The 13257-nt window shown below is 43.6% G+C and overlaps 1 protein-coding gene across 1 annotated transcript; it reads left to right on the forward strand.

Annotated features, from left to right (window-relative positions):
• The first annotated feature begins 813 nt into the window (after positions 1-813).
• Positions 814-11459, forward strand: LOC137279092 (tetra-peptide repeat homeobox protein 1-like). Its single transcript, XM_067811568.1, has 2 exons — positions 814-833; positions 10844-11459. The coding sequence occupies exons 1-2, from the start codon at positions 814-816 to the stop codon at positions 11457-11459; spliced, it is 636 nt and encodes a 211-aa protein (XP_067667669.1).
• The last annotated feature ends 1798 nt before the right edge of the window (positions 11460-13257 follow it).

The raw sequence follows: 13257 nt of genomic DNA on the forward strand, positions 1-13257 counted from the left end.
CCTATGCAAAAGATAGGAAATGAGAAAAAAAATCAGGGTCTCCAAAAGACCCCTTAAAGGCTAGGTCTCCAATAGACGCTTAGAGCATGTTAAATTCCGTGTCTCCAATAGGCGCTTGGGCCCCGTTAACTGTCGTATCTCCAATAGACGCTTAATGCCCGTGAAAGACCATGCAGGTCTCCAATATACGCTTCGTGCCCATTAAAACCCGGGTTTTCAACAGGCCTTGGTAACCGATAAAGACCGGTCTCGAAATAGACCCTGGGTGCACGGTAAATGCCGGGTCATTGTTTACATATCCACATGCCAGATTACGGTAATCCTGGTGGGAACACTCACATTTGTTGTTTTTATTCAACCGATTCATATGGGATAACACCCTCCCATTTCTCCAACTTGCATTCCTAGGATGACGAGATGTGATGTACACGTGCTAGCTTCCCAGAATGGAAAGGGGTGGCCACGTTTTCATGTTTACAGCGTTCGAGACAGAAACGCCGGCTTTGATTCTATAATTTTTTTCAAAGCGGAGCGGAGTCATGGTATGAATCAGCCATATCGAAATCCATCCACTATCTAAAACTGTTCAGAAGTCGAAGATTCTGAAGACATATCAACACTGGGGAAAATTTCGGAGTGCCTCATATCAATAAAAGAACACTCTCTAATATCACATATGATTGTTTCATGAAGTGTACAAAACAATGTACTGTGTTGGATTGCAGCACTTAGTTGTCTTAAAGAGAGGTTAACAGCTGGGGCATTTCCCTTTAATTCTCCTGATAATGTTCCTTGGACTGTCAACACGACACCATGCCTATGGGCTACAACAGGTATGAATGTTATTTCAACAGTTTTCTGCAGCCTGCAGCTTGGATCTGATGTTGAGCAGTTGTCCTTAAAGCGTTCTTAAACGCCTTCAACTCACTCATATTATTACGTGTACGTAAATTAAAGGTTCATAGACTGTGTGAGCATATCCAGTATTTGGACCCCACGGCTAAGCAAAATAATTAGACCGCATTATTTCCAGCAGTTGTTCAAAAGGATCACATCTAACGGAGACATCACCTGAGCCCATTTAAACCTACGCTAGTGTTTGTATTTGATAATCGCCCCTGGAAACAGTGTGCGTAAGTCTATCTTTTAAAATTAAAATATTCGTTGTGTGTTTTCTTTGGGAGAAGAGATAATGTTTAACAGCACCTAGGTATTGATTCAGTTATACAGGTCGATGTTCATGCTGTCAGCCAGCTCCATGCTAGGACTGGTCGTAACTCATATTCGAGGCACGTAACAAGCCATTTTGTTCGTGTGAGCCCGACATGTTGCAAAGTTTTAGATTTAGACAATATTGAGGGCGTATGTTTTATATTTAGATAATATGGAGGGCTTGCCCAAGTTTTTAGCAACAATTTATGTTTACGTCGGGGCTTTTTAACAATGGTAGCCACCCCCCTGCATTCGTGTTGGAAAATAATAATGTGGGTTTGACTACTGTATTTCTCTAATAAGTGCCCGGGCGCTTGATTTTTCAAGGCACTTCAAGTTCCGTGTCTCATTAGAGGGTCGCTGCTTATTGGAGACCCGGCGCTTAATGTGTATACCGTTGATTGTTAGTAAGCGAACACGTCAAAGTTGGGAACTATCCTTAATGAACCTATGTGGGGATCGAGGGAGAAAACATTTATAATAAACGTAGTCGGCGCTAATTTCCTAAACCGCTGCTTCAACCCAGGCGTTTTCTAGAAAGTGCGCGAGTGAGTTTAGTTTTTCGCTGTATTCAGCAATGTCTTTCTAGACAGTCGACTCTTACTGGAGGAAATACTGTATTTTTTTGCCATCAACTTCAAATAAGAATATTGCACTCCCAGACGGATTTCCCAAACCCAGCTGAACCATCTATTTTTTCACAACTCACGAGTGATACGTTTGTCACACAACATGTGAGTATTCGAGTTTGTCCGGTTCGTGAGTTGTTACTGAATGTATATTTATGTCAGGACTCTCAAACAAATATACACGTTTGAAATGATATATTCTGACTTATTCGCTCAGAAATACACCCGTAGGAATAATTGTTCCCAATATTTGAAACAGTTAGTAATCTCCATATCAATTTATATTTTAACGTGCAAACGGAAGGCCACTGCTTGTCAGGTTTGTCACGAGTGTCTTCACCATGATACGTTCCAAAGGTGGCACGACGCTGATACCGACCACTGAACATCAATGGCGTGTAACCAGACTCCCAAGTTTGAAGCACATCATTATAAAACACGATTCCCACGGAGCATGTGACGTACATAATGTACAGCTGTTCATGTTGTCTAATGCGGTATTAAACTTCAGTTTCTGGGATTTCAGAAAAAAGAACTAAGGGTTGACATGAAAAGTATAACCATAATGTATTATTCCGCATTTGTTTATAAACCCACCTGTATTTCATAACTCTTCTTTCTTTATCCCACCATTTATATTCATAGCTCATTCCCGTTACGTGCATTTGACATGCAGTTATTTCAACTTTTCCACATCCATTTTCAAAACAATTGACAGATATCCGTGAAAACGACACAACAATTCATCTTTCTACAGTCGAGTCTTTGTTGGAATGATCAGGCCATTAGTCACATCGTGTCATTTACACGTAATTAGAGGTGGACCTGTTGAATATATTGCATATCCTTTTTATAGAGTGCTTAATCAACCTTTTATATATCCAGGCGAGGATATGGGGCACAATGGTTTGTATCTTGGTCCGACGTGGGCCTCCGTCGCTCGAGCAATTTTTGTGCCATTTCACTGAAAGAATATTATGGAGTCTCGGTCATATCAAAACATCAAAACACTAAACGTAAAAATAACTATAACGTTTTAAAACAGAAACCTCAAAAAGAGTACATAATGTTGCATTCTTCATGATAAAAGAGGCAATAACAAGTTGTTATAAACTCAAATTCTCCTGGACTGTTTCCAACATTGAGTTGGTTGTTTAAACCACTGGCGATGTTTGTTTCTGTGGCGTTGTGGTGTCTAGGATAGAATTCGTACCAGCATTCTTTTTTTTCACTTTCTGTAATGTTTAAGGCTGTACTCGTATGAGCATTGTTTGTTTCTGTAATGTTTAAGGCGGTACTCGCATGAGCATTGTTTGTTTCTGTAATGTTTAAGGCTGTACTCGCATGAGCATTGTTTGTTTCTGTAATGTTTAAGGCTGTACTCGCATGAGCATTGTTTGTTTCTGTAATGTTTAAGGCTGTACTCGCATGAGCATTGTTTGTTTCTGTAATGTTTATGGCGGTACTCCCATGAGTTTTGTTTGTTTTTGTAATGTTTAAGGCGGTACACGCATGAGCATTGTTTGTTTCCGGGATTGTTGTCATAGGTACTCGCATGAGCATTGTTTGTTTCTGTAATGTTTAAGGCTGTACTCGCATGAGCATTGTTTGTTTCTGTAATGTTTATGGCGGTACTCCCATGAGTTTTGTTTGTTTTTGTAATGTTTAAGGCGGTACACGCATGAGCATTGTTTGTTTCCGGGATTGTTGTCATAGGTACTCGCATGAGCATTGTTTGTTTCTGTAATGTTTAAGGCGGTACTCGCATGAGCATTGTTTGTTTTTGTAATGTTTATGGCGGTACACGCATGGGCATTGTTTGTTTCCGGGATTGTTGTCATGGGTACTCGCAGGAGCATTGTTTGCGTTTGAGAAGAAACTAAACGTTTGATGAATCTTCTGAAAAGGTTCCATTGTCACAATGATGCTAACCCAAAGTTTTGTTTTGAACGTCCTCCATTCCAACTACAGCATAACGCCTAGGATAGCATATTGTCGCGATGGTAATTACAGGTCGTACGTGAGAAGATTTGACTGACGCGGCCGTGGTACTGACAGATGAAGGACGAGGCCATGGTACTGACAGATGAAGGATGTTCTGCGAAGGAAACATTAGAGTCGAACAGCATTACTAGCAATGTAATGCTGCGTAGCACAGTAAATGTGCTGGTGCAGTAAATCTTTTGAACCACCACAACTCCTGTCGGAATACTGGCAAACACTACTGTCAGTAATACTACGTATTACTCGGTAATTCCTGAATACAGTGTTTCATTGACACCACACGTTTTCTAACACGTCAGGCATCTTATTTGTTGTCTAAATCTCCGTCGTGGCCGCGCCAAATGTATGTGTTTGATCTCGAGTCAAACTGGGGATTTTCGGATTCCTGTGTAGATACCTTGGAAGCTAATGCTTTTGTCAGAGTCGACTTGTGGCTGTGTAGGTACCTCAAAAGCTAATGCTTTTGTCAGAGCTAACCTGTTCTTGTGTAGGCACCTTGGTAGCTAATGCTTCTGCCAATGCCGACTTGTTCCTGTGTAGGTACCTTGGTAGCTAATGCTTTTGTCAGTGCCGACTTGTTCCTGTGTAGGCAACTTGATAGCTAATGCTTCTGTCAGAGCCGACATTCATTCACTCAATAATGTCTTATCTCAGATCATACACTGTACTGATCGCGACTGTCTGAAAGTGTATCTTAGCTCTTGCAATAGTAATCCAGTCGCGGTTGACCATGTCGCTACTGACTGATACATGTCATATGTAGATCGATGTCTATCACTTGATTGTCTGGTCCAGACAAATAGCAGAAATCATGCTGACTGAAGCATTAAGCAGCAAAGAAACTTACAATGAAATAAGATGAAGAGACACTATGTTCGGTTTCGCACACCAGCGCCAGCTATCTTCCTGTGTGGTGACAGTAGAGATTTTCAGATGGTGTTCCCAAACATGACCCTACTTCCTAGTTAGTCACACGTCACAATGATACAGACTGCACACTGTACGGGAGAAGGTCACACTACGGAAGGAATAGCATTTCCAGTCAAAACCTCACCGTGCAATCTGACTGGTTTCCCTCGTTGATAAGCTCTGACGCTGCGCCCAGGATACGCTGGAGGTGAAGTTAGATTCTACATCCATTTCCAACACAAGTTATTGCTTGAACTGTGTGAACGGACATGGAAGTAGGTGACTTTGCAAAAGGTATTGTTATATTTCCTCACTGACATGTACGAACTGAAATGTTCCGTTGCCATTGTGGCCCCCCGAGTCCCCTGTTGCTGCACTGCTTCAGAGATGTCAGAGTGTTTCCGGTTACTGTGAGGGTGTGGTCAGTGTTGTTCCAGACCATTCTGCGGTGTGAAGCAGTGTGAATTGTGACCTGTTGGATAGGGCGACATGTGTGGAGAGATTGTGGGGTAGGGCGACAGTAGAGGAGGTTACAGATTGACGCGGCGTATGACGACGTGTTGTAGGATAAGGTAAGAAGGCAGATAGACAGACAGATAGATAGATAGATAGACAGATAGATAGATAGACAGATGTGACTAAGATCACGTGTAGGTCAGGGTATTAAGGTAAGACCACGTGTAGGTCAGGGTATTAAGGTAAGACCACGTGTAGGTCAGGGTATTGAGGTAAGACCACGTGTAGGTCAGGGTATTGAGGTAAGACCACGTGTAGGTCAGGGTATTGAGGTAAGACCACGTGTATGTCGGGGTATTGAGGTAAGCCCACGTGTAGGTCGGGGTATTGAGGTAAGACCACGTGTAGGTCAGGGTATTGAGGATAAGACGACGTGTAGGTCAGGGTATTGAGGTAAGACCACGTGTAGGTCAGGGTATTGAGGTAAGACCACGTGTAGGTCAGGGTATTGAGGTAAGACCACGTGTAGGTAAGGGTATTGAGGTAAGACCACGTGTAGGTCGGGGTATTGAGGTAAGACCACGTGTATGTCGGGGTATTGAGGTACGACCACGTGTAGGTCAGGGTATTGAGGTATGACCACTTGTAGGTCAGGGTATTGAGGTAAGACCACGTGTAGGTCAAGGTATTGAGGTAAGATCACGTGTAGGTCAGGGTATTGAGGTAAGACAACTTGTAGGTCAGGGTATTGAGGTAAGACCACGTTTAGGTCAGGGTATTGAGGTACGACCACGTGTAGGTCAGGGTATTGAGGTAAGACCACGTGTAGGTCAAGGTATTGAGGTAAGACCACGTGTAGGTCAGGGTATTGAGGGTAGGACGACGTGTAGGTCAGGGTATTAAGGTAAGAACACGTTTAGGTCAGGGTATTGAGGTAAGACCACGTGTAGGTCAAGGTATTGAGGTAAGACCACGTGTAGGTCAAGGTATTGAGGTAAGACCACGTGTAGGTCAGAGTATTAAGGTAAGACGACGTGTAGGTCAGGGTTTTAATGTAAGACCACGTGTAGGTCAGGGTATTGAGGATAAGATGACGTTTAGGTCAGGGTATTGAGGTACGACCACGTGTAGGTCAGGGTATTAAGGTAAGACCACGTGTAGGTCAGGGTATTGAGGATAAGATGACATGTAGGTCAGGGTATTGAGGTACGACCACGTTTAGGTCAGGGTATTGAGGTAAGACGACGTTTAGGTCAGGGTATTGAGGTAAGACTACGTGTAGGTCAGGGTATTGAGGATAAGATGAGGTGTAGGTCAGGGTATTTAGGTAAGATCACGTGTAGGTCAGGGTATTGAGGATAAGATGACGTGTAGGTCAGGGTATTGAGGTAAGAACACGTGTAGGTCAGGGTATTGAGGTAAGACCACGTGTAGGTCAAGGTATTGAGGTAAGACCACGTTTAGGTCAGGGTATTAAGGTAAGACCACGTGTAGGTCAGGGTATTGAGGTAAGACCACGTGTAGGTCAGAGTATTAAGGTAAGACCACGTGGAGGTCAGGGTATTGAGGTAAGACCACGTTTAGGTCAGGGTATTAAGGTAAGACCACGTGTAGGTCAGGGTATTGAGGTAAGACCACGTGTAGGTCAGGGTATTAAGGTAAGACCACGTGTAGGTCGGGGTATTAAGGTAAGACCACGTTTAGGTCAGGGTATTAAGGTAAGACCACGTGTAGGTCAGGGTATTGAGGTAAGACCACGTGTAGGTCAGGGTATTGAGGTAAGACCACGTGTAGGTCAGGGTATTGAGGATAAGATGACATGTAGGTCAGGGTATTGAGGTAAGACCACGTGTAGGTCAGGGTATTGAGGTAAGACCACGTGTAGGTCAGGGTATTGAGGTAAGACCACGTGTAGGTCAGGGTATTGAGGTAAGACCACGTTTAGGTCAGGGTATTGAGGAGTCGACGTGTAAACCCGGGTATTGAGGGTGAGACGACGTGTAGGCCAGGACGTGAATCTCGTTGCTTTTGTTTTAAGTGACAGCATATTTCATTTGTTTCCTTCACATTTTACGATACCAACATTCCAGGGAAACATGTCATCATTTTCTCGCAATGTTACCATTACGGTCATCGAGGCCTGGCAACAGGCTTTGGAGACTGGGGTCCGTGAATGTCCAGGTCAAAACTGATCTTCAGTAGCCGATGCTTGTTGTAAGTGACAAATGACAGAATCGACTGATCAGGCTCGCTGGCTTAGTTGACACGTGTCAATATTCCAGCAATATCACGACGGGTGGATATTAGAAATGAGCCTTACACATTGTAAGGAATCGAACCCGGCTTTCGGCGTGACAAGCGAACGCTTTAATCACTAGGTTACATATCGCAGTTTATAGCTGGAATATTGCTGAATGCAGCGAAAACTGCTCACTCACTTTCATTCACTTCGGAGATGGTATCTTAGATCATCGTGAGATTACTGTGCTGTAATCTTCAGTCTGTTAAGGTCATGCATGTGTTCTTTCTTGGCTTGTCATCTGGTATATTCTCAGTGTATGTAAATATTATGCGTATTGTTATTTTTAGGCATCCATTTACTCGTTTGCTGATATTACTTTAACTAACCTTACTGTTAATGAATTCACTACAAAGCTACAGGCTGTGACACCAGGATTGATGTGGTTGTGGGTTTGCGGGTGGCAACTGCCTCTCGCCATCATGTTTTTGAGCCCGTGGCAACTACTGCGGTCCCTATACTTACACCACGTACACGAACACGTACACGAACAGGAACGTTACATATTCCCTATCTGTCTGCAGGAGTAATTTCACGGTCCACAAACACCTGTCTACAAAGAAAATGCTATCATTCAAGTGTAAAATATCCCAGATGACAAGTTGAGTTTGCTTACGTCGTTAAACATTCAGCCAGAAATAGCATCACATTGGTGCCACAGCATAGATTATACAGAAACACTAGATAATCAATACAGGTATATTAGCAAGGAACTGGCGAGTTTCTCTGGTTCCCACTCGCTTCATGATTGTTGTAAGGTAGGTCGATCGTACAAGGTGAACCACTGCACGATTCCTTGGTGGTTGGTCGAACCCAGGAGATCACAGAATCAGTCAGTGTTGATTTACTCACATGTCGGATCTATAATGTAAAACGGGGTCTCTGTGATGTGAAATACAAATCCACAAACACAGTGCAGACACATTTACACATCTATCATCCTTATGAAGGAGATCTAGACGAATATATCTGAATTTAAGAAACGCCTCTTTCGTAATAGTTGAAAAGAGAAATAAATTGATCTTAGGTGTCAGAAATATAATGATCATAGGTGTCAGAAAATAATCACCATAAGCTTGGGTCCACCGCGAATCTGTCTCCCAACGTGGTCCCACAAATGCTCAGTAGGTGAAAGATCCGGAGAGCGTGATGGCCATGGCAGGACAACAACGTTGTTGGTGTTGATAAAGCCTTGAATACGCTGAGCTGTGTGACATGGGGTGTTGTCATGTTGGAAGACGGTTCTTGGATTCTGTTTAGGGAAGGGTAGAACAACTGGTCGATAGACATGGTTGATATAACGCTGCCCATTCAAATTCCCATCTGCAACAACCAGATCTGCCTTTCTGTCACCACACATCACTCCCCACACCATGACGCTGAACGCCTCAACTTTCTGCTCGTAGCAACGTGCCGTTCGCTCTCTCCTGCGTCGATGTACTCGTTTCCTGTCGGCACGTCCTGTTCAGGAGGTATCTGCTCTCGTCAGTAAATATGACTCTGTCCCATTGTCTGTGCTGCCAACCTTGAACGCTACGTGCCCATCTCACACTTTGGCGTCGATGTAGACGCCTCAGTGCTGCACCACGATAGGTTGTGTAGGCTCGGATACGGACGAGGTCTTCTGGACACCGGACACTGACGATGACCCAGCGGAGTCGATGCTGATGATGTCACAGTGAGGAATCGGCTGCGCAGATGCAGGGTACGCAAGAACCGGTCTTCAGCTGGGGCCGTGGCCAGAGGTCTGCCGCTCTTCGGCCTGTCCTCTGTCCTGCCTGTCTGTCTGTAACGGACAATCAGTCGTTTTATCGTAAGTCTTCGACAACCGAAGATCCTGGCAATATGACTGCGAGTGGCGCCAAACTGGATCATGCCCTTTCTCTCACTCTTCAGTAGATAACATCGGCATGGTCGCAAATGTAAAATTCAGTTGTCAATATACATTTTCATGTGCTTTTATACCGAGTATTGTCACGCGTGTCCTGTTTGCACGTGAACGAAACTATTGTGAATAAGTTCACTTTTCTGGCTTCTTGCTTTGCACATGCATTGTTGTTTCATTGTTCTAAACACTTGCCATATATTGACTCGACACTTAACCACTTGCCATATGTGTCTCCATGTAAACACTTGCTATATATATGTGATCTGCATGTAAACGATTGTCATATGGACTCTACTTGTAACCACTTGCCATATGTGTGATCTACATGTAAACACTTGCCATATGCGTGATCTATATGTAAACACTTGCCATATAGGCTCTACATGTAAACATTTGCCATATGGACTCTACAATTAAACGCTTGCCATATCGGCTGTATATCTACAGTGAAGCCTCGTTAGTCTGGACGCCGATAATCCGGATGTCACGTCTCCCGGACGATTTTAGCTTGTTGGTAATTAATGCCTATATAATTTGCCTCGGTAATCCGGAAATTCGGTTTCCGGAACCGGACGCTGAATAGCTGTAACCAATCAGTAAAATACACAGTAAATTGCTTAACTGTCCGGTCACTGTAAATCATGTTCACGAACCGTAACAGCGCCTCCCTTGCCTCATGTAACACTTGCCATGTGTGTGTTCTAAATTTACACGTAAACACTTGCCATACATGGGTTCTACACGCAAACACTTGCTATATGGGCTGTACATGTAACTCTTGCCATATATGTGATCTATATGTGAAGACTTGCTATATATGTGATCTATATGTAAACAGTTGTCATATGTGTCTCCATGTAAACACTTGCATATATGTGATCTACATGTAAACATTTGCCACAGGGGCTCTACATGTAAACACTTGCCATGTATGTGCTCTACACGTAAATACTGGCTTCAACACACGTGCTTTGCTGACGAGTTCTGCATATCTCTTGCAAGCACCGATTTCAAATATGCATACATGTATATTTACATGAAACAAGGCAGTCGTTGGCTGGTTTGAATAATGTATAGTTTGTTTGATGCAAATACTTCTGTTCATTTAAGTCTTATCCTCAATGGACCTATGTGTTGATCCGGGCTTGTCAGGATTGACGTCAGAAAGCCATTTTGTTTTTGTTCTAAGTGTTTTGTTAACCACAGTGAAATCCCAACTGTTATTCCCTGAATAACGTCGGTTTGTTTGGTGTTAGACGCCGTACATGCTACCCTGACGTATGTGTGTGTATATATAGGTACTTCAAAGACACCCCGAACACGCTTCCGGTATATATACGTAAGACTCTATCACGCTAACATCACTGGTTGACATGCGTCCTTGCTGGGTTATATCCGTGCGTCTCCTGATGGTCACATCAGTGGGTCATATGTTTGTTACATCAGTGCGTCTTCCGATGGTCACGTGAGTGGGTCATATGTTGGTTACATCAGTGCGTCTCCTGATGGTCCTATCCGTGCGTCTCCTGAGGGTCCCATCAGTGGGTCAAATGTTGGTTACATCAGTGTCTCTCCTGATGGTCCTATTCGTGCGTCTCCTGAGGGTCCCATCAGTGGGTCGTGTGTTGGTTACATCAGTGCGTCTCCTGATGGTCCTATCCGTGCGTCTCCTGAGGGTCCCATCAGTGGGTCATATGTTGGTTACATCAGTACGTCTTCTGATGGTCCTATCCGTGCGTCTTCCGATGGTCACGTGAGTGGGTCATATGTTGGTTACATCAGTGTCTCTCCTGATGGTCCTATCCGTGCGTCTCCTGAGGGTCCCATCAGTGGGTCATATGTTTGTTACATCAGTGCGTCTCCTGATGGTCCTATCCGTGCGTCTCCTGAGGGTCCCATCAGTGGGTCATATGTTGGTTACATCAGTACGTCTTCTGATGGTCCTATCCGTGCGTCTCCTGAGGGTCCCATCAGTGGGTCATATGTTGGTTACATCCGTGCGTGTCCTGAGGGTCCCATCAGTGGGTCATATGTTGGTTACATCAGTGCATCATCTGCTTGACATATAAATAGGACTTTTGTATGTTGGATCAGTACGTTATCTGTTGGTTATATAAGTGTGTCATTGCTTGGTCACACCATTGCGTCGTCTGTTGGTCATATAAGTGTGTCATTGCTTGGTCACACCATTGCGTCGTCTGTTGGTCATATAAGTGTGTCATTGCTTGGTCACACCATTGTGTCGTCTGTTGATCATATAAGTGTGTCATTGCTTGGTCACACCATTGCGTCGTCTGTTGGTCATATAAGTGTGTCATTGCTTGGTCACATCAGTGCGTCGTCTGTTGGTAAATCAGGGAGTGTTAAGTTTGGATTTCTGTTGGTCACATCAGTGCGTCCTTGCTTGGCCACAAAGGTGCTTCCTTGGTTAGTCACATCAGTGCGTCTTCTGTTGGTTAGATTAGTGTGTCATCTGTTGGTTACATCAGTATGTGTTCTGTTTGCTATATATACAGGGTTTCTTTTGGTCACATCAGTGCGTCTTCTGTCCTCACAGTTTCCGTGTGCCAACAGCACACATTCATAAACACACATGTTATCACAATTATGTTCAATACATCATAACTCCTGCGGTCACAATAGTGCACCGTTATCAGCCCTACTTACCGACTCTAAGTAGGTCACACGTGTAGGTTGTGGCGGTGTTCGACCTGACATTGCAGGGAATCTGACAGAACTGAATTCACCCAATTGTTAAGAAGCACATTTTTGAAATAAAAATCTTGGGAAAGGGTAAAGGGATATTTGCAAGAAAACAGGTTTGATTAAACAACCTATACCATTCCAATTCCAAGTACTGCTTCTCGCACTTGTTGATGTCTCTCTTATCTGTACGTAGCAACGTTAAGTCACTTGTAGTAAAGTTTGAACATTGTCATTATGGTGAGCCTGTCCTCAAGTGTCATTGATCTGTATCAAGTGAGGTCTCCTAATAAATGTCAATTGCAAAACCAGCCGAGTATATTTATTCTTCGTTTTGAAGTGATGTATTTGATCCTCCTTAGACTTCAACTATATATCACCTCACTGCCGTAAATCTACTGCCCCTCCAACAGGCACAGAGGTGCTAGCGTCTCATCAGAAGACGATTTATGATCGAACTACTCCACCTTCGCTTGATAATAATGCTGCCAAGACTTCAACAGAAACATCCATAGTGCAGGGCAATCAGTTTCGTTTTCAGCTTGATTCCAACGCCCTCATATCTGTGACTGAGTAGCTGTATTCGGGTTGATGTGTTGTATACGGGTTGATGTGTTGTGTACGGGTTGATGTTTTGTGTATGGATTGATATGTTGTATATGGGTTGGAGTGTTGTATACGGGTTGACATGATGTATACAGGTTGATATGTAGTACACGGGCTGATATGTTGTATGCAGGCATATGTTGTATACGGGTTGATGAGTTGTATTCGGGTTGATATGTTGTATACAGGTCGATGTGCTGTGAACGGACTGATAAGTTGTATACGGGGTTGATATATTGTATATGGGTTGATATGTTGTATTTTTGTTCATGTGCTCTGTATGGATTGATACGTTGTGTACGAGCTGATGTGTTGTATATGGGTTCATGTGTTGTCGACTGGTTCATATGTTGTGTATCAGCTGACTTGCACGTTAGTATGTGAATCACTACTACTACTACTACTACTACTACTACTACTACTACTACTGCTGCTGCTGCTGCTGCTGCTGCTGCCAGATACCAACGCCAGTACCATGACTGACACCAGTACCACGACTGACACAAGTACCAAAACTGGTACCACGACTAACACCAGTACCATGAATAACA

Source organism: Haliotis asinina, chromosome 3 (assembly GCF_037392515.1).
Source record: "Haliotis asinina isolate JCU_RB_2024 chromosome 3, JCU_Hal_asi_v2, whole genome shotgun sequence".
NCBI classification, from domain to species: domain Eukaryota; kingdom Metazoa; phylum Mollusca; class Gastropoda; order Lepetellida; family Haliotidae; genus Haliotis; species Haliotis asinina.

Bases quoted from the DNA above. Each gene is read 5' to 3' on its own strand.
- LOC137279092 (XM_067811568.1), top strand. From the start codon at position 814: ATGCCTATGGGCTACAACAG. The intron at 834-10,843 runs GTATGAATGTTA...TTGTTACATCAG, and splicing joins ATGCCTATGGGCTACAACAG to TGCGTCTTCCGATGGTCACG.